General features: G+C 27.3%; 1 protein-coding gene across 1 annotated transcript; it reads right to left on the reverse strand.

Annotated features, from left to right (window-relative positions):
- Positions 1-385: 385 nt before the first annotated feature.
- LOC107437200 (Inosine-5'-monophosphate dehydrogenase ras) lies at positions 386-20,375 on the reverse strand. The gene is made up of 14 exons (XM_043048747.2): positions 19,902-20,375; positions 17,101-17,149; positions 16,467-16,568; positions 15,134-15,208; positions 14,609-14,815; positions 13,251-13,338; positions 11,673-11,872; positions 10,515-10,605; positions 8,785-8,880; positions 8,529-8,672; positions 7,237-7,390; positions 4,929-5,072; positions 2,944-3,027; positions 386-1,101 (listed from the first exon to the last, which is right to left on the reverse strand). The coding sequence occupies exons 1-14, from the start codon at positions 20,069-20,071 to the stop codon at positions 1,080-1,082; spliced, it is 1,626 nt and encodes a 541-aa protein (XP_042904681.1). The 5' UTR covers positions 20,072-20,375; the 3' UTR covers positions 386-1,079.
- Positions 20,376-21,549: the final 1,174 nt, after the last annotated feature.

Consider the following 21,549-nt stretch of genomic DNA (forward strand, 5'->3'; position numbering starts at 1 on the left):
TTAACATTTATTTACCCATTTCTGTAATGTGAAAGGATTTAAAATATAAGTTATATTTAACTTAATTTTAAAAGGCTGTTTGGAAGAATCTAATCATTATAAAATAGGTAAAGATTAAATGTCTTCCGAATTAATTTGTTATTGGGTTCGTTGAAAGTAAAATTGAAAGAGTGCGTAATATTGCAAACACTACAAGTTTAATAATCAAGCCTAGACGTAAAAATCATTCATAAGTAGCAATCCGGAAGTCTTACGGCCAATTTTAACCCCTAGTGCCACCTGTGTTTAGCTTCGCAAGGTCAACTGTCCAAAGTCAAACCATTTTTCTTTAGCTTTAAACTAACCAACAAATAAAATAAAGTAAGGATAAAAATAAAAGCCTCCATTTTACAAAAACATTGATTTTATTTATCACAAAGTGCAAATTAGTATAATTTACAAATATTCTGGTTTTAAATTTTTCACAAGGTGACAAAATGCATGGAAAAGTCAAACCTAAGTTGGTTAATACACTTAAGGAAAAAAACTGATAAATATCACAAAATAAGCTCATGAAAATTACAGTCTACGTATCTTAAAATGTTTATTTTTAATTCTACAGCTGTAATTTCCTCTTTATTGGAAAACAAGAGAAGTCAGTGTAAGTATCAGCTTTTTTCTTCTTTAAATACAGTCATTGACACTTTATTATATATTTATATACTTTTCAGAAAATAAAATTTATTTTATAGTTATAAAAAGTTGGAATTTCTTTAAGTCTGTACTGAGAACAGCAACAGCTTTAGGTAAAGCTCATAATTATAAAAAAACAAACAAATATTTAAAATAAAAACAATTCATCATATACAAGATATGTCGTAATAACTCTATAAATTATTATCTAGGTCAAATTGTGACACATTGATATATATATAAAAAAAAAAACAAATACATTGATTTTTGTGACAAAATTGTACACAAATTAGTCTAAATTGAAATGAACAACAAGTGCAACTTCCAAGGTGATATGTAGTTGCTTTATCTTTAAAGAAATGATTTTAGCACTTTAATGATTCGTATGATTTCACAGCAAATGCACATTAAAATAATTTCTTCTCAAATCTGAAAGAAAAATTGAACACATAATTAAAATTAAAAGAGAAAAATGAATACAAAAATTTAGCAAAACTCAAAAATTAAAAAAAAAAACAATTTTACACATTTTTTAATAAAAATTAGTTTAAAGTTTTTCATAACTAAAATTATCAGAGAAAAATGAATTTATATCAGACTTATTTTTTAAAAGGTTAGGAGGATAACACAAAATTACCTCCAAAATTAATATTTTTTTAGTAATAAGATAGGAAGGAAGGAATGTACGCAAAGGGAGTCTTCTTAGAATTGTGTCATGTTAATAGGCAGTTAAATAAAATTAGAGATATAAAACAGCAGTTTTCAGATACATTATTAAACAATCATTTGTTTATTATGTAAATTCAAAAATAAAATTTTAAATATTTCTCACCAAAAAAAATCTATGCAAAGCTTTCTTATACTTAAATATAAGAAGATAATTAACCTTAACTAATATGAAAAGTCACGAAGAATAAGTTTAACACTAAAAGAAATGCAAATCATTTAAATTAAGTAGATTTTTTAGGGGAGTTATAATTAAAGCTCTTTTGTTAGAATATTATGACACAGATGTAATTTACCCTTTCGTAATTTTAATAAATCTAATTATATGTTTTGATTTTAGAAATACCTCATTATATTTGACTTGTGGTCATAATTTGAACCGGTTTACAGCAATAATTAACTAATAAAAAAACTTAACTTTTTCTTCTATAGAATCAATGACCTAAAATTAAAATTATAATTCGGGTGGATTCCTTATAAGTGAACTTCCAGTAAAGAAATTATTCCATTAAATTTTTTTTTATCAGAATGTTTTTAAATTGTATACTTTAAAAACACTTACATGTAAATAACACTTATAGATAACTTTTTTGTAAATTGTTGTTTCTACATATATATATATTTGTTTATAATAATATATAAAGCAATAAACGCAAAAAGGATAAAAGAAAAAGAGAGATTAACAAAGAAAATTATAAAAAAAGAATAAGTTTTATTTATTGCACATAAGCTGCACGTACATAGAACTCATAAAATAAGTTAAAAACGCAGAGAAACGAAGGAAAAAGAGGAAGATTTTTTAAAGAAAAATAAAGTTTTAAAAAATATTAAAATTTAAAAAAAAATGAAAAAAAAAATAAAATAAGGTAAAGTTATATTCTCGCCATCAGCTCACACGATTATATCTGGAAAAAAAAGTGCTTTCTAATATAGTATTAATAAAACCAAAGCAAAACATATCAATACAATAGAGTGAGCAATATAGCCAAAATATTACATATCAATACAATAGTGTGAGTATTTATATGTTTGGCTTTGACTATATTAATACAAGTTTAGAAAGCACCATTTTTTTTCCAAATATAATCGTATGAGCTAATGGCAGAATTATATCTTTTCCTTATTTAATTTACCAATTTTTTCAAAACAGTTTTTAATAATTTTTTCTCTTCTCCTTAAAAAAAATCTTTATTTCTTTTTCCTTGTTTTCGGTATTTTCAACTTTATACATATAGATAGATATTAGCAACTAGAGATTTTCAAATCATTTTAGGGAATCGACGAGGTTCAATTCGGATTTATGTGTTATATCCCTGAAAAGTTGTTAGTACCTATGTTCTTAGTTTCTAAAGAAATACACATTTATTTTTTTAAAGTATAACAATTTTAGAATATCTGAAAAATGCTTAAAAAAAACATATGCAAAGAATATGCAGCATGCAATTAAGTATAATAATAACTCTACATTTATTAAAAATATTTCTCACATAATCTGATCTTTGCCTTGTTTTATATATGAAATAGAAGAAAAAGTAGAGCACTTACGAGTGAAGTCCATGTACACCACCTTCATTCTGAGCTGAAATTGTCCTTTTTTCAAACCTCAATTCCCCTAAGTACATGCGTTCTCTGGAAACAGAAAATATATCAATTTTTATAAACTGAAAGGATACCTTTTAACAATTAATATTGAACAATGACAACAAAAAAAATTTCAGTCTGATGAAACTTGATTATTCAAACCTCTTATCTGAATATGTTCACCTAAATAGATTTCAAAAAGTTTCTCTTTTACCGGTGCACTTAGGTTTCTACTTCCTTTAACCAATAACATTCAGCTATAACAAAGTTAGACATAAAGCCTTCCAATTTGAATACTTTACAGTATAATGTACATGATGGCCAGGATAGCCTGGTTGGTAGCACACTAGGGCCATGCCCAAGAGTTCATGGGTTCGATCCCAACCAGCCGAACACTGTCACCAGTGCAGTAAATGGTGACTGATGCAAGTTAAATCTCTCGAGTCGCAAAGTCCTCCATGTTCCCATAACAAATCAATACCTCTGGGGGTACTGATCCATGAATTTCCTTGTATTCTGGATTGGTTCAAAATTACAAGGCTACGGAGTTGAATATTAGTAGTCGTAAACCAAAAACTGGGTCGGCTGTTCGACAACGGATATAAAAAGTATAATGTATATAGAAATAGAACTGATTACTTTATGCAAGTAACAAATAAAAGGTTTTGTCAGTTTTTGAGATTGGTTCAGTTGGCTTTGCTAGAGAAACCTAAAATTTATCATTTATATTATTTTATCCACCATCTTTATTTTAGTATAATTTGATTATCAGTTTTCACTTCTACATGCAAGAAAAACACAATACCATGAAACAAATGGAAAAAAAAAAGGACATATAAAGCAAGTAAACATTAATTAATGAAATCTACGAATAATACAGAATTGAAAGTTGCTATATACAAAAGTTTACAAACAGAGGAGAATCAATTTATAGGGCACTAGTTAATTAAGTATATTAAATAAAGAATTAAGTAAAAAATTAAGTATATTTATATCCATTATTAAAAGATAATTACGTAAATTATTAATAAAAAGAATTCTCCATTTTCGGAGTTTACAGATGAAAATTGAAAAAACAATGTTTTCTTTATTATTTGAATATTTCAATTATTTGAAGTTAGCCCAGTTTTAATTTCAATGGATAATTTTATTCCGGTTTATTTATTTGCATACTTTTTCTCATAAAAATTTAAAATAAAAAAAACTGAAAAAAAATTCAGCTTATTGAAGCATTTTTTTCATGATATTAATCATTATAACATTCATTTTGCATCAAATAAAGATTGTTTCTGCTAAGCAGTTTAATAAGTTAAAATACATCTGTTTTAAAGTTTATTGACAGAAGAGGCATCATCTACTGTACGATGCTAAAGGCTACATATCACAGAAAAGCTAATCAACAGTGTTGTAAACTAAATCTGGTACAAGAAACAATATAACGATAGAGTAAAAACTATTACAGTGTGGAACTGCAAAATCTATATTATTATGAAGGCACTAATCAATCAGCATATTTGAGGTCAATCCCTCTAATTATTAAGATTTGCACTTGTCATGTGAAAATCTGATCATTACAATATATTACACAGGGTGATAGCTTTTACTTTTATCATTTACTCAGTTCATTATGCAGATTGTAAGAGAAGGGACAAGGAAATTGTACCTACATTTTCTGTGGTAAATTTATTTTTAAAATATAACAGTTTGAATCACCTTTCCTTTCACAAAAAAAAGTAAACTGAGTTAAAATTAAATAAAACTTACAATAATTAACATAAAATTGAAAGAAAAAAAAAGGTCAGGACCTCAAAAAATAAAGTTAGCATTTGCCTTATTGCACTTCAAGCAATCATTGTAGCAATAATTCTGAAAGAATATTAAAGTAAAAAATATTTCAAAGCAAACAATTAAAACAAACTAAAATAATATAGCATACAAAAAGTATGTACCTCAAAATAGTTACGTTTCTAACTCCAATGTCTTGGAAACTAGCTTTCATTCCAGTAATTAGATAAGGTACAAATCTATGAATGGAGCCTTTATCTGGGATAGTACCAGATACTCCTTGTGCAACTCTAACTCTATCTTGATCACTGAAATTTACAACAAAAAATTATAAGTTAATTTATGCATATTTAATAACTTATTTAAAAGCAATTTAAATAAAAATCAAATAAATACAAGAGTATTTTTTAGAAAAAGTGACAACGCTATAATATGACATTTAGATTGTTAATGTTCAATACAATCAATTTGCATACAGTGAAATATTGCCTCAATTAAATTGCACTTAACTAGTCAGTGTTTCTGGATAAACATCAATTAGTAAAATAATATATTTTCTAGCATTAAATTCCCAAAAAATAATACCAGCACACCATTCATCTTTTGACACAAAATATTCAAAATTCTTACTCTATCTACAGGGATGAGAGTAGTTGGAAAGTAAAAAAGAGGAAATTCAAGAATGAATATTGCAAAATATTCAAAAATTTGGCAAAAAAGTGCAATTTTTAAACTTGTAAACCATGTGATTATAAATCCTGATGATTAATTTTAAAATTGCATGAATATATAAATATAAATCACATGCATGATTTTAATTTAAGAGAATATGAATCCCGAAATGATTTAAGAGAATATGAATCCCGAGGCTTCTAAATCACATGAATATGAAACTCTATATCGGATTTAAAAAATGCGAAAATACAAATCATGATGCGTAATTTTTAGATCACGTAAATACGAATCACGATACGTAATTCTTAAATAGCGCGAATACGAATCCCACTGTCTAATTTTTAAAGCACGCATTAATAGGAAAATCGATGTTTGATATTACAAGCGCAAAAACGGATCATGACATTGGATTTTAAGCTCGCAAGAGTATGAATCGCTATATAGGGCTTTAAAAGTGCGTAATTACAAATCGCGATATTGGATTTTTAAATCTCGTAAATAAGAATCGTAATGTACGACATTTAAATCGCCTGATTAAGAATCTCAACGTTCTACTTTTAAATCAGGTAAATACGAAAATCAATGTTTGAGGGAGGAATGTGGACTTCAATACTTTTGCTTCGCGGAAAATTTAATTCCTCATAAAATATTTTAACTTGTGCAAAAAAAAAAACTTTCAGCGGATATCAGCGGGAAAAATGGAATAATCTGAAGAAGAAAAAAAAAGCGGAAATCCGCGAATCCGCGGAAGAATCACATCCCTGTATCTAGCCATAATGTGCATTGATGTGCTTCTGGAATAATCACCACAATAGTCAAAATACACAATATTTTTCTTTTTCTAGTAACAGTTTCCAACATTAATATTTAACAACTTAGACTTTCACAGAGTAATTTTTTAGCATGTTTAATTTATATTTCAATTCGTTGAATACTAAAATGATACAAAGCAAAAAAAATTTTTATCATTTAATTTAAAATTACAAGCTAAATAAGTACACCCTTGTGCAAATTAATTGAAACAAACTTTTTTTTCCGTGTTTTTTAAAAGAAGATGTTTTGGGGTTGTTTCGGTTACAATGGGGTTGGACCTTTGCAGCCTATTGACGGTATGATGCGTTCTGAGCAGTACATTACTATTCTGGGTAAAAAACTTGTTCCAGAGTTGAAGAAACAATACCCTGACGGAACAGGGATTTTTCAACAGGATTTAGCTCCTTGCCATACGTCCAAAATTGTCAAGAAGTTCATGTCTGAGAATCAAATTGAGACATTGGAATGGCCAGGGAACTCTCCGGATATCAACCCAATTGAGAATCTCTGGGCCATATGCAAGAATCGCCTATTAAATATGGACTGTACAACTATGGAGCAGCTAATCATGGCGTTAATTCATGTGTGATACAAGGACACAAATATTATAAATGACTGTAAAAAATTAGTGGAATCCATGCCGAATTGTGTCCAACTGTTAATAAAGTGTCGTTTAGATCATATTATGTACTAAAAACTTTTGAGTTTGTATAAATTTAAATAAAATAGCATTTTCTCTTAGTTTTCTGAATTTATTGAGTTTGTTCAAATTAATTTGCACAAGGTGTAACATGTTAATAAAAAATACAGATAATATAAACAAAAATATAATATAAATTCTACATGAAATCAAGAAAGCAACAATTATATTCACTGATAGCTCTTTAAGGTTATAAAAAAATAATATCTTTGATCAATAAAAATTCTTTCTGAAAAAAAAAAACAAAAAAAAAACAGGGTTAGCGAAGTTAAAATAAACTTTACCCAGCAAAATAACGATCTCTACTTCCTTGACCCTGCTTAGAATCCATAGCATCCAATGACCCCATTCCTCTAAATTTCTTAAGACGAACCCCATCAGAATAGAAGTAATCTCCAGGGGATTCTGTTGTACCAGCAACAAGTGAACCCATCATGACTAAAAAATAAATAGTTGAAAATGGAATGCATTATCAAAATATTGAAAAAGAAATACATAAAAAGGACAATCTGAAAGGAACACTATTATTTTTTAATCTTCTAATTACGAGTTTGAAGAGTCTATGCTTTTTTTGCCCACTGTGAAACTATTACTAAAAAGAAAAGAGGTACATTTTTTATTTCCAAGAGTATGATCTATAATTTTTTTCTTGACTTATACACAGATGGGCTCATAATCGGTAAGCTATAGAATCCAAATGTCAACTTTGAACTGATTCAGGTTAGTACTTATCTGCTTTTGCACACAAACGGTTGTTAGACATTATTAGTGGAAAAATAAGAGTGCAGCAGGGAAAGTTTAACTATTTAATTAAAGACTATCAACAGCAATTTTGAACAATAAAGCATATTTATTAAATTTAGAATAATAATAAGAAGCGAATGAAAAACTACAGATTATTTCTCACTTTTATTACCAGAGTTAAGACTCACGGACAGAAGTTTCTATAGCACAGTTAATAGTGTATTCTCCTTGAAGCAGAATATACATTGCAGAATAAAAAAAATAAACATGCAAAATAAATTATATCAATAGCACAGCTTATTAAGTTCATTAATAGTATTATGTTTGGATACAATAAAATTTATGTTCAAATTGAGATGAAAATTATAAATGCTGTTACTATATTTTTTTCTCACTATAATATAAAATTTATACATAATTCTTTCAGTCAATGTTCCATTTTGTAATTTTATTAATCACTTAAAAAAAAAAATACTAACTAAACTTATATTAAAATACCTGAAAAACCTATTTACAATTAGCAAAAACTTTGTTGTGATGCATTTAGCACATTTTAGCCTAACCTCATATAGAGGTTAGAGGCATTCATATAGAATGCCTCATTCATCGTAAATTATAATAAAATGTAGGTAAAATTAATTTTAATACACAAAAATACAGCAAACAAAGAAAATCTTACTACAAAAACTTCACATCTAAGAAAGGATTATTTATTTCTTTTTACGAATAAGATAAAAACAATCCTTTCTTAACTTTCTTCAATAAATTTAAATAAAAACTAAGGTTTGCTAAATATACTTATAACAACATACTAGTAACAAATGAGTTATACCTGTAGAAGCTCCCAAAGCTAAAGCTTTAATTATGTGACCAATGGATTTAATTCCTCCGTCAGCAATAATGGGAACATTATGTTTCTTTGCATACTGAGCAACTTTAAAAACAGCAGTTGCTTGTGGTCGTCCACAAGCCATCACTAAAAAATAAGTAGTAAAAAAATTAATTGTCCAGCAAGTATAATTGAATATTAAAAATTTACAATTCATTCTATGTTTTATTAACAGAAAATTAACAAATGGAATGTTTACCTTCCTGAGTTATGCAAATGGAACCACTACCCATACCAACTCTAAGACCATCCACTCCAGCATCAATTAAGTTTTTAGCCTGAGCAGTTGTTACCACTGAAATGCAACAAAACATATTAATATGAAACAACTGAATTTAAAATTATCATTAGTTTGATTGAAGAATTAAAGTTTTTAAAATAACATGAAAAGTTGGAAGCACAATGATAGGATTGGCACACACATTATTCTCGTTTTTTCTTAAATATGTTATAAGAAGTAATTTTAAGACAGAAAAACTATAACGATAACTATTAAATCTGCAGAAAAGGAAAAAATTTATGTAAAATTTAATTTAAGCCTACACTTTTGCTTAATATTAAATATAAAAAAAAACCACTTTGATAACTAATTTCAAAAATTCATTTATTTAAAATTTTAACAATCAGCATAATTTAAAAATAGTTTTACTAGGAATAATTATAAATAAACTTTGTTCAGATATAACAAGTCTTTATTAACAATAAATTGATTTTTGTTTAGTCAAGATCAATCGAGTAGCACACAAAACAATCATGGAAAAAAATAGAATTTTTATTTTTTGTTTTAATAATTATTTTTTTCTTTTCTTACATATGTCAAAAAATACTAACATAAAAACCTTCTGTAGAGCTAGTGTCCCTTTTTTTTCATCATACCAAATTTAAATAAGTTTTGTTTTTGTTCACGATTACTAACAACACAATTAAAAGTTTCCTTGTACAGGATGCTGGTTTTCAGAAAGACATAGTAAATGAGTTCAACCAAATTTGTCAATTTAAATCTATTTGTAAGGAACAAAAATTTAAAATTTTCAATATTAACTCAAATTTGGAAGTGGGTGGAAGAAATCACCAATTAGAAAAATATTCTATTTCAAGAAAATTGTATATATATTTTTTTAATTTCAAAAACATTTCAAGGGCCTAATTACAAGAATTTCATACTGTTCATACAGATGACTTCATCAAATGAAGTGCCTCCTTTACTCAAGCAGTTCCAAGTAAAGTTTCTAGTTTATTTTTAAGGAGGAAAAAATACTACGAAACAGATATTTCTGCAGTCACAGAAAAATACTTAAATTTGAATATTCTTATGAATAAAATACTTAGATAAAAATGCAGTCTTCATTAGTTTTAGAGTTCATTTAGTACAGATAAGACTTTTTTTTTGTATGCTGCCTATTTCTAATTATTTTTGTAAAAAAAAAAAGCATTGTCCCAAATAAAAATAAAAAGCTTTGTATTGAAGGAAAAAAATTGAGGGAAATTTGTGTTTAAAAAAAAAAATCAAAAATTCCAATCCACTTAATTTGAATGCAATTGGTTTCTTGGTGCAAAAAAAATATTTCGGTTTAAATTCATAAGTTTCGAGAAATAGCACATTCAGTCACCATTTACCTTTCAGACGAATTTTGTAAATGCAAGATAAAATTTTGTATTTTTTTAGTGGTTGCCCAGACACTCATATTTTATTTTGTTATATATACATATAGATGGGAATTTTCCAATTTTTAAAATGGCAATAAAAATCCAGTGCCTATACTAATGACTCAATTGTAGCCCATGTAGAGAAATACCCATATTTTTGGCACTATGTAAGACAAATATATAGATATAACTACATTTACAATTTTACAAAAGGTTTATAATAAAACAATTGGTAAGTATCATAAAATAAAAAAGAATAAGAAAAAGTAGAAAAAAAATTACCATTTCCACCAATAACTTCCACATTAGGATAATTCTTTTTCATGTATTTGATTAAATCAATTTGGTAAATTGAGTTGCCCTGAGATGAGTCCTGTGAAATAATTTTTACATTCATTACCAATAAAGCACATTGAAAATTTAGTAAGAAAAAAAAATGTGTTTACATAAAACGAAAGACAATAAAAGTTTTGCTATTACAATTTTAGGGTAAATTTAACTACAAGACAGACATTTGTACTTTACAAATGAAACAAGTAATTGTAGGCGGGGAAGAATTAAAAGTATGTCATTTTTATTTACTAACTTTATTTGGCAGAATAACATTAAGCCATTAAAAAATGTTATAGAGACACTTTTATCACCACAATTTACCTGCATTATGCATGAAAGCATTAATTGTTATTAAAACAAATAAAAATTGAAATGAAGTATATCTTCTGAATGGTTGAAATTCTATGAACCAGGAATATTACAAATAATAGATTAATATGAGCAGTGCACTACATAAAAAGATAAATCTCGAATTTGATTTGTGAAACACATGCCCAACAACTGACTCATATGTAAGTAATGAATGGGTTGAGGTTAAAATATTTTAATCCATTTACAAGATATAATTAATTAAAAGTTTTAAAATTTTTAAAAGAATTAAAACTAATGTCTAGTTTTAAAAACAATATTAATTATAACAAGAATAGTCATAATCAGGTATGTTTATACACATTTTAGATGAGAAAATAAATATTGATATAAACAATAAGAATAATGAAAAGAACATCATTAGTTAATAAAACTAGAGTAGTTCAGGATTACAATAAAATGCACTGAATGCTGCTAATTCATATCAATAGACAGGGAATGAAAAAAGTCATGAAACATCAGTAACTGAAACGGTGCATACAGATTAATATTGATGAATGAAATTTTCTTAAAAATACAGATCACTCAAAAAGTAATGTTAGAGATTTCCAGCATTAAAGAAGGGAACTGTTAAGTGTTTGCACAAATATCGTGAAAATTGAAATTGTTGAGCTAAAAATAATGACAGGCTAAATTTCTCTTAAAGACTATTCTTTTAAAAGTGTTTTTACAAATATATACTTTAACAGTAGAATATAATGTAAAACAAGGCAAACTTAATTAAAAGAGTAAACATACCAGAACTATAACATCGACTCCTGCTTGAACAAGAAGTCTTAACCTTTCCTTGTCATGTTCCCTAGTTCCAATAGCTGCACCAACCAACAATTGTTTATTTTCATCCTTAGATGCATGAGGAAAACTTCTACTTTTTTTAAGATCAGTTCTGGCCATCAAAGAAATTAATTCACCCTTGTCATTAATGATAGGTAATTTACCTGAAATGGTAAAACAATAAGGTGACTCATAGATACACATAAAGTGAGCAGAAGAGAAATAATAAAAAATATTCAAATTTGTTTTTTTCCAGTGATGTAAATTACATAATAGCTTAGGAAACTAAGAATTTTTTTATTTTCCAAAATGACATCTAAAAAACATTTATTTTTTTACATAAGTCTCAATTTTATTTAAAGGTACATTTAAACATTTTAAAAGGTTTATTTAAACATTTGAAGGGAAAATAAAACTATTTCACAACCACAACAGCTATGAGTATTATGCTATTTTTTAAAAGAAAAGTTACAGAAAATGTAAGTCAGATTTTCATTACCCATAATACTGTTTAATTCTATAGCTAAATTGTTCACATTTTAATTTTTCAATAATACACAATTAGAATTTTTTTATTTTTACAAAAATCTGATTATGTACAGTATTATGAATTAAAAAACCTATTTTCGAATAACTTATATTTGTTAATTTGATAATAGATAAATTTTTTGATAGGAAATGAATTTACAAACGTTGGGTTGAAAAAAAATTTAAACAAAACATTTGAATGCATAAACAATAGCTCTTTGATTTAAGGAATAACATTTTGATTATGCTTTTGCTCATTTTTTTCTTCCTTTTTTTTTGATGACAAAAAAAAGAATAACGCTACAGATTAAAAAAAAAAAAAAAAAAAAAAGTACCCACAATAAAAAAATTGAAGNAAAAAAAAAAAAAAACATACAGTCTGTTAAAATTAAAATAATTTCTTAGTAAAAATATTTTCTTTGTTCTTAAAAATTAATTCAAATTTCGTCTAACCGAGAAATTTGAAAAATTTTCGCTTATGTTATAAGCTCAATCTATCAAACAGTTACAATACTTTGTATCAAAATAAAAGATTAAGTATGTAAAAAGAGGAAGAAAAAAAAATCAAAAAATAGCACTGTTTTTCAGCTCTTAAAAAGTAAAAATAAGAACAATTATTAATAGCATTGCAATACTTTCTTTATTTTATTGTTACACACCAATACTTCACATGTTAAAAAGCAACACTGACTTTTAGGACATTTTAAAAAAGATCAAAATTACAAACCGCAGGTTGTGCACCCCTATTATAATTTATTCATACTGCTGGGTACCTAAGAGTAATTTTAATAAATACATTATCAGGAAAGAAATTACAATGCTTAAATTTGAATATTTTTTATACAAGATAAAATCAAAAAAGATATTACAAATGCTAGCAATGTAATTTTCTAATTGAAAAAAAGTCTTAAGTTAAAATTGAAGCAAAAATTAAGACTACTAACGTTGATATCAAAATAATTAAGTTAAAATGAATATATATCTTCTGACAAAACATAGGACATAGAAAATTACCTTTTTTACTTCTTTGAAGTATTTCATTAGCTTCTTTTAAAGTTACACCAGATTTGGCACAGACTAAATCGTCCCTCTTGGTCATTACCTAATAAAGAGAACGAAAAAAAGCATATTAATACACAAGTTGAAACCAAATGTACAAAAGAAATTATATATATAAACTGCTGTTTGTAGAAAATGCAACACCATGAAGGAATCATCAGAATCAAATNCACAACCTAATATACATAATAGCATCAAAAGAAATTTTAAAAAATGTTGAAACTTAAATGTGAAACATTCTTATCTTACAAATTCTATGACACACTTTCTTTTATAATTTTTACTCCTGGCATATTTTACTTAAAGGCTAATTTTATATTGAGCCATCAGATGACTCATCATTAATTTTGCTATTGCCTGACAGAAAATTTAAAAAATAAAATAAAAGTCACACTGCTCAAATTGAAAACTTAACATGCTGCAAGATGTCCTTTAATAATTCTGAGAAAAATAAAATTGCTGTTCCATTTCATTGAGAATAATTATATGTATGAAAATGATAAGGGTGATCAGAATAAAAAACTTAAGAAATAATTAGATGAGATGCTTTAGCTTCCAACTGATATTCTACATTATGATTTTTGCCAAATTCTGGGTTCAATATTCAAAACTTTATATTTAAAAATAGATTTCTTTGCAAAGACAGATGGAAACAAGTATGGTCTATAATTGAGATCTTAATATAAAATAGGGCTACTTTGATCGAATATTTTAACATACTCAATAAAAAAAAAATATTTTAAAGCTGAAAACTTTTTCTATATTTTATCGGAAAAAATCTTATTTCCTTTTGAAACATTGGATATATGTAACCAAATAAACTGTGTATTATGTGTCTACATATTACACATATTTGCTAATTTAGCAATATGTTTTTGTTAATCACAAACTTTATTTTTTCATTTATATAGCTCATTTGTTCATAACTTTGTTTGTAAAAATTAGATAACTGAAATATGTTTTACTTCATATAATTTTGTATAAGTTATTTCGTTAAATTTATAAAACGAGCAGTTGATAGTTTCGAAGAACAATTTGGTTTGATAATTGCAAAGAAAATTGATTGGAAATAACAAAGTGTGAAAAAACTCATTGAGTTTTTCTGGGATAGGTCCAATCTGAAAAATCGAATTGGGTTTTCTGGGCTGGGGTGGGCTCCTTGCTCTAAATAGAAATGTTATTAGATAATGCACTATGATAGCTTGATTAATATTAAAAATAATGAAAGTATTGTGTAGAAATTAGAATCTTTCAATATCAGGAACTTTCAATTGATTTAGAAAATGTATGATTAGTTTGATGTAACAATTTACCTCAGAAAGAAGAGTATCATACATCTCTTCACCTAAGAAATCAATATCTCTTGATGTTACTATCCCCACAAGTTTTCCACCAAGTTCTCCATTTTCTGTAATGGGCACACCAGCAAAACCTCTAGTCTTTTTTACATCAAAAACATCCCTGAGGCGATGTTTGGGACTTAAAACAATAGGATCCCGGATAAAACCATGCTTGTATTTCTAGATGAAAAAATTAACACAAATGAGAAATCAAAAATGAAACTATAAAATATATTGCTATTTATGATTAATTTTGATTAAAAAACAAGGAATTGAAAACTAGAAATTTTTTTTAAAAATACATAAATAAAAGAACTGCATGCTTGTTGCTCTTGAAGAGTTTTGGAAAAATGGATCATTAATAAAAGCTCAAAATAATCAAAATTTGTAGTACACAGAAATTAAGGTAAAATCAACTTTAACCTACTAACAAAAGTTTAGATGAAAAAAAATCAGAAATCAGTAAACCAATTTATCACATTAGGAAACTTTTCATACCTTAACTTTCATAACTTCACTAGCTTGAAATTCTGGGGTGCAGTTGTGATGAATGATACCAATACCACCTTGTAGCTACAAAATATAAAACATTATTCATAAAGAAATAATTTTAAAAGTGATATTTAAAGAATAAAAGTAAATAAGTCACCAAGTATATAAGCCATTGCTGTTAATAGCTACATTACCAACAATGCAATGAAAATTTAGTATTTAAACATACAGCAATTTTATATCAATATAAGTGGCTGTTAAAATTATAAGTAGCCACTCACTTGGAATCATTAGAATACATAATTTACAATACTTTCTTATAATTTAAAAAATGTAAAAATTAAATGAAGTCTAAGAAACAGATCATTGATATTATAAACAATTAGATGGTACTTAACCGCAACACATAATTTTAAGCTAAATGTTTACACTCATGGACAAATATTCAAGAATGTTTTTCAGTTATTTGACATTTAATACACTTTCAGAATAACATGGACAAAATTGGCCTATTTTGAGAAGTAGTATCTCTGATTTAAATGGTAGAATTTATTATTCTATTTAAAATGTTATCAAGTTTTTTAGTTTTAACCATGGATCCAACTGCCACACTATAATAATTTATAAAAATTTAACATCGAACGTTGTATATTTGTTTTGAAAATCTAAATTTAAGTATGAAATGCTATTACAAATTTTTTCTATTCAAGCAATAAGGGTTAGTTTACACCAGCCAACTGTGTAATCACACTCTGCTCTTTTATACTTACAATGAAATTCATATATATGTCATAATTTATAGTTTTTGTGGCCTGCAATTGGAAATAAAATCCTTATTCAATGTGTAATTGAAAACGTCACTAAGAATCTTTTTCTAAAACTCTTAATTTTTATTTAACTACAAAGCAGTTTTTGGAGTCATATGCTAAATATGTAAAATATAGTTAATTTGGTAAGTCTTCCTTTTTTGAGAGTTTTGTTTGCAGTAATTTAATGTTCTGCCATTAGCTAATGACAAAAACTAGACAATTGAGCATAATGCCTTTATTAAATATGGTTCAAATGGGCACAATTTGGAAAATTTCATAATTTTTAACAGAAAATGTTAACATTAGGAGCAGTATTTAATTCAAAATTTTTTTTATGCATAGCTTTATATTAGAACTACAAATGGATTTTCTTACTGGACTCTGTAGTTAATACAATAAAGACATATTAATAATTCAAAGATCTAAAAGAAAAATATCTTTTAACAGAGTGTGCTCAATCTTTCAGAAAATACATAAAAAAAGATGAAGGTATAAGAGAGTAAATATTGAAAACATAATTAGAAGCTTACTGCCATTGCTACGGCCATTTCTGACTCAGTGACAGTATCCATAGGAGAAGAGGCAAGAGGTGCTTCTAAAGTTATTTTTTTAGTCAAACGAGAAGTCAGATTCTATAAAAGAAAACAAAAAAAATAACATTATATACAATTCAGATTTGAAATTTTATAATTATATGTAATATTCAAAATATTGCATATGATTAAAAAAAAATTCAAAATATTAATAGGATATTTTTTTTTTAATAAAAGTTAAGAGAACCAAATTTGAAGAATTATAAAAAATTTGACTTATGCAGTAACATGTTTTAAGGTAAATTAATAACTAAAACTATGAAACCTTTAAAAGCAAGGCATATATCAATATTGTAGCAATCAAGCTACCACAGCGCCACCACATACTAGACAGTGGATGTTCCGACTTCGAACCAAATGGACCTTCTTTATTTCTCCTTTTCTTAATTAATTAAACTTATGTTTGTTTGTCCGTGTGCTTTATGTATATTAATAAAATATTTGGTACTAAGCTTTTCCGCATTTTAAACTCCCCGAGATCTAGCTAGGGCCACAATATACATATTTAACTAAGTAATATATAATTTAATTTCTCAAACAATAAAACAAAATAAAATTATAACACACTTACCACTTCATCACCAGAAAAATCAATATAGCCAGGTAGTATCAAGAAATCACTAAAAAAAAGAAAGATTATATGTATTGACAAATGGAAAATGTTTTCAATGTTAAAGACAATTTAATTATATGTGGGGCTTTATAAAGTAGGGTTCACCAAAATGGCCAGAAAAAAAAGGGGGTTTTTAAGCTCAAAACTTCTTTCTTCATTTTTTTCTTTGCATGAAGCGACTAAAAAATGTGAGTCTTAATTTCTCCATTAAAGTCATTTTTTGCAAATTCTGACTTATGCTGCATAAGTGAGTAAAAAAATTTCTAAGACCGAATGCAGTTATAAAAATTTTATTCTAATTTGTTTCACAGATATGATTAAATAAAGTATACATAAAAAAAAAAGTTTTTATGTCTTAAAATAATACATTAACATAATTTATCTACAGTTTACTTAAGAAAATTTAATTACTTTCTCAAGTTATGAAAAAAATATTTGTCGGATTTCATGAACCCCAATTACCAATAAGAACAGATTTTTTATTTTTCCATCCTAACAAAAGGTGCATTCAAAACAAGTCATAAAGTTAATTCCAATAATTATATCAAGTTCATTTTTCATTTTTTCCTCAAGATTTTTGCTTAAATGACAAATTATAATTATTTTATTTTTGAAGTAAGATCTATTGATTTTCACAGCAAATTTTGAAAAAAAGTCAGGTTTTTTTACGGCGGCAGCAGATATCTTCTATAATTTATTTTAAAAATTTACATAAGTTCTAAAAAAAATTTTTTTTTTAATTTAGTGACCTCCAAGGGTGGGTCAGACTATTTTCATTATTAGAAATATGGATATAAAAGAATTTTTTTTTTTATCAAGATAGAGAGTTTCACTCTTACCCTAAAGGGTACAGATTATTATCAATACCCTTAATAAAAAGTTTTTATTCTTTAATAGATACAAAAAAATATTTACTTGTAAAGTTAGACTTACACAATAGAAAATAAGATATAATAGCCAATTTTTTTAAAAATTAAAAAAATGCATAGTAATTTACACAGTATTCTCATTTATTATTTGAGAAATTCTGTAAGTGAAAAAACCTATCATGAAAATACCTAAAATGTATCTGTATGAAACTAATTAAATACTGAATTTTAGCAGAAAGATTTTATACTATTTACTAGAATGGAAAGTATTTGCTGGAAAGCTTTCTAAGAAGTTTTATCTTTATAATAACAAACAGTTTTAGCTAGAACTAATAGTTTAGCTTTTTTCCTTCACCTTCCAGTGAAAAATAAAAATATCTTCCTGAAAAAATGCTCAATTGAATTTTAGATAAAATTCATACTTTCAAGACACTTGAAATAGCAATTAATCTACTAATCAAAAGATTGCATCTACCATGGCTAACAGGAGCATGGAATTGTATTAGTTGAACATTGAAAAACCTAAAGAGCTTCAGTTACCATTCAGTAGTTTCAAATATTTTTGAAAACAACAGTATAGAATTCATTATGTTATGAATAAACACAATCACATGCTGATATTTTATTGTGCATTTGCAGGATCAAAAAATTTCAATGTTAACTAGTATGCGCCTAATTTTATGTTATAGGGAGGGGGGTCGTGATTTGTGGCAGAATAATCGCCAGGTCTTAGCAACTTCCTGGCCCGTGAGAAACTAAAAAAAATATTAGACAATGGGACCAACTCGAAGGGTACTCATAACCACCCACAGGCAAACCTCAAAAAAAAAAATTTTCTTGCTTAAAACTGATTTTGTGGCTTGGCGATTGTAGTTGGAGTGGCAAATCATAATACACAAATATCTCCCAATAAGGCACAGTGACAAATTTTTATGTATTAAATAAAAATGTAGGTAAAATCTTAACATAAGGTTCGGTACAGTCTTAGCATGATTATAAAAATGTTGCCTGTACCAAAATGATGTACCTATTATGTAAGAGCTTAATTTTTTTTTTTTTTTTTACTTCATAAAAAGAATGAGATTTAATTAAGAGAAAAAATGAACTCCTACGCTCGAACAGAAACACCTAATTTATGAAAGCCTATGTGCTTGATTACTTTAGAAAATAAAATTGCCAAATGCAAGCATGCAATGCCAGGATAAGAAGAAAAAATATATGTTATGATTACTTGCAATTATCTAGACTAACTATCCACAAAAGATAAATTTAATTACAATTTAAATAAACATATTTCTTCCACTAAAACAACACTAATACAAACATAACAAATATACTTTCAATAAGAGTAACTAAATTGAATCATAAAACTTATGCCTATTTCATTTATTGCACATATAACTGCAAAACCATCATATTCTAACTTGCTTTATGCCATTGAAAATATGCTAAAAATATTCTTGTTTAATTTATATATCCTCATAACATACTTGAAAATTTTTAAAAACAGATAGCGCTAATACAGTTTTTCATTAAGAAAATCAAAAAAGTAAAATTGTCATAATTCAGATAAAATTAATGAATGTGTATTAAGCCAATAAATCAAAATTCATACTAACTCCAATGAACTATTATAAGGGTAATATAGCATTAATTAAATTCCAATATCGATAAGGAAATCGAATCTATAATATCCAGCGATCAAAAAAACTGTCTAATAAAATAATTGACAACAATGCTTTCTAAGTTACTAATCCTCTGTAAATTTAACAAAAAAATTTCTTTCTATGACGTTTAGCCCGACCAATAAACACAAGTACTTTTAATTTTTCATATACTGCCAATTTTACCTAAATTATTATGCATTTAGCTAATGAAATAATTAATTACTTATAGGTCAATCCATCACCGGCACCAAATAATTCTTCGGCACTCAAGCCGTCACGTTTACAATCATCGCCACTAGACATAATTGTTTTGAGAGAAGAATAAACCAAGTGCAATGGAGAGAGAACAAGAATGGAATGAAGATATTTAATCACGTTTTTTATAATAATCATGGATCTAAATAGTGCCGAGAAAGACCGTATAAAGATAACGAAATTCGCGTAAATACATGTTTCAGCCAATCACGTTAACTTGATAGTGGCACTGAGTTCACTGATAAACAAGTCAACAATGATAATGGTACGAAAAATTCAATTTTCCGAACAGAATGTTTCGTATATACAACTAAATCATCATTCTATCGCAGTTTATACGCAATTTATGTGGATTACACATTTCTTTTCATTTAAAACATTCAAAATATGCAATTTCGTTCGCTTTTCGCTGTGTTATAATGCTGTTGCCATTTTATATATTACGGGTAAAAACACAAGTAAAGGAATGAACTTAACCAAGATAGCCGAGAATTGCAGAAAGAGTGGTCAGTGGTTTGGTTTTGGTTTCTTTTCTTTTCTGTTTTTTCCTTCGAAATTTCATGAGCGGGAATCGAATAAATGCTTGCTAAAGCAAATTGCATGCAGTGAAAATTTTCCAATCAATCCTATTGAGCCGTGATGGCTCAGTGGATAGAGTATTCGCCTTCCAATGAGGTGAACCGGGTTCGAATCCCAGCGAAGACTGGCCGATATTAATCAGTATCCGGCGTGCACCGACAACAGTGCTGACGTGAAATATCTTCAGTGGTAGACTGATCATGGGTTCGAATCCCTTTGAAATCTGGCTGACCGTGGGAGGTTCTCGAGGAAGATCGCGATCGTGATCTTCCTCTCCACGTAACGCAAATGCGGATTAGTTCCATAAAAAATACTCCACGAAGGAAAATTTCTCCCAAAACTTGATCCAGGAGTTCCTATTGTCTTCTGGATTGAGTTCAAAGTTACAAGGCTAGGGAATTGAACATTAGTAGTCGTAAACCTAAAAATTGGTCTGCTGTTCAACGACGGTTATGAATTAAAATCAATCATGCTGGATGTAGAAAATTCACCTATGCAAAGGTTTCCGTTCGTTTATAGTGAGATCGTTTGGGTGGCTCACTGAAAGTAAGCAATAACAAGCTTTCTAAAACCGAAAGAAATTCAAAAAATTTCCGGTGTGTTCTTTCGCTTATGTTATGCTTACGAAGCGATGCATGAACAGATTTAATATTCGCGATCACACTAGTGCCTGAATATACCATTTGAGAAGAAGACCGGTTCCATGCCATTGACCCTTCCCTCTCCTCTTATTTTCAGTTGTATAGGAATGTATTACGAAATTTTCTCTTTTCTTAATATTTTTTGGGCGCAATTGTCACAAGTTTGTTTCTAAAATGTCTACGACGGTTTCCTTCAGAACTATTTTCAATGTAGTTTTAAGTTTTACATAGTTTCCTAACTTAAAAGATTTTAATCTATTTGAAAATCAGGACATAAACTGATGCACTTCCCTCTCTTATGACTCCCTACATGCTAATGGTGAAAGCATGAGAAGTGTTGCTATAGGTAGAGAGTTCTGTTCTACGCCACCTGTAGCCCAATATTTCGATCGCCGA

The sequence above is a fragment of the Parasteatoda tepidariorum genome, chromosome 4 (assembly GCF_043381705.1).
Source record: "Parasteatoda tepidariorum isolate YZ-2023 chromosome 4, CAS_Ptep_4.0, whole genome shotgun sequence".
NCBI classification, from domain to species: domain Eukaryota; kingdom Metazoa; phylum Arthropoda; class Arachnida; order Araneae; family Theridiidae; genus Parasteatoda; species Parasteatoda tepidariorum.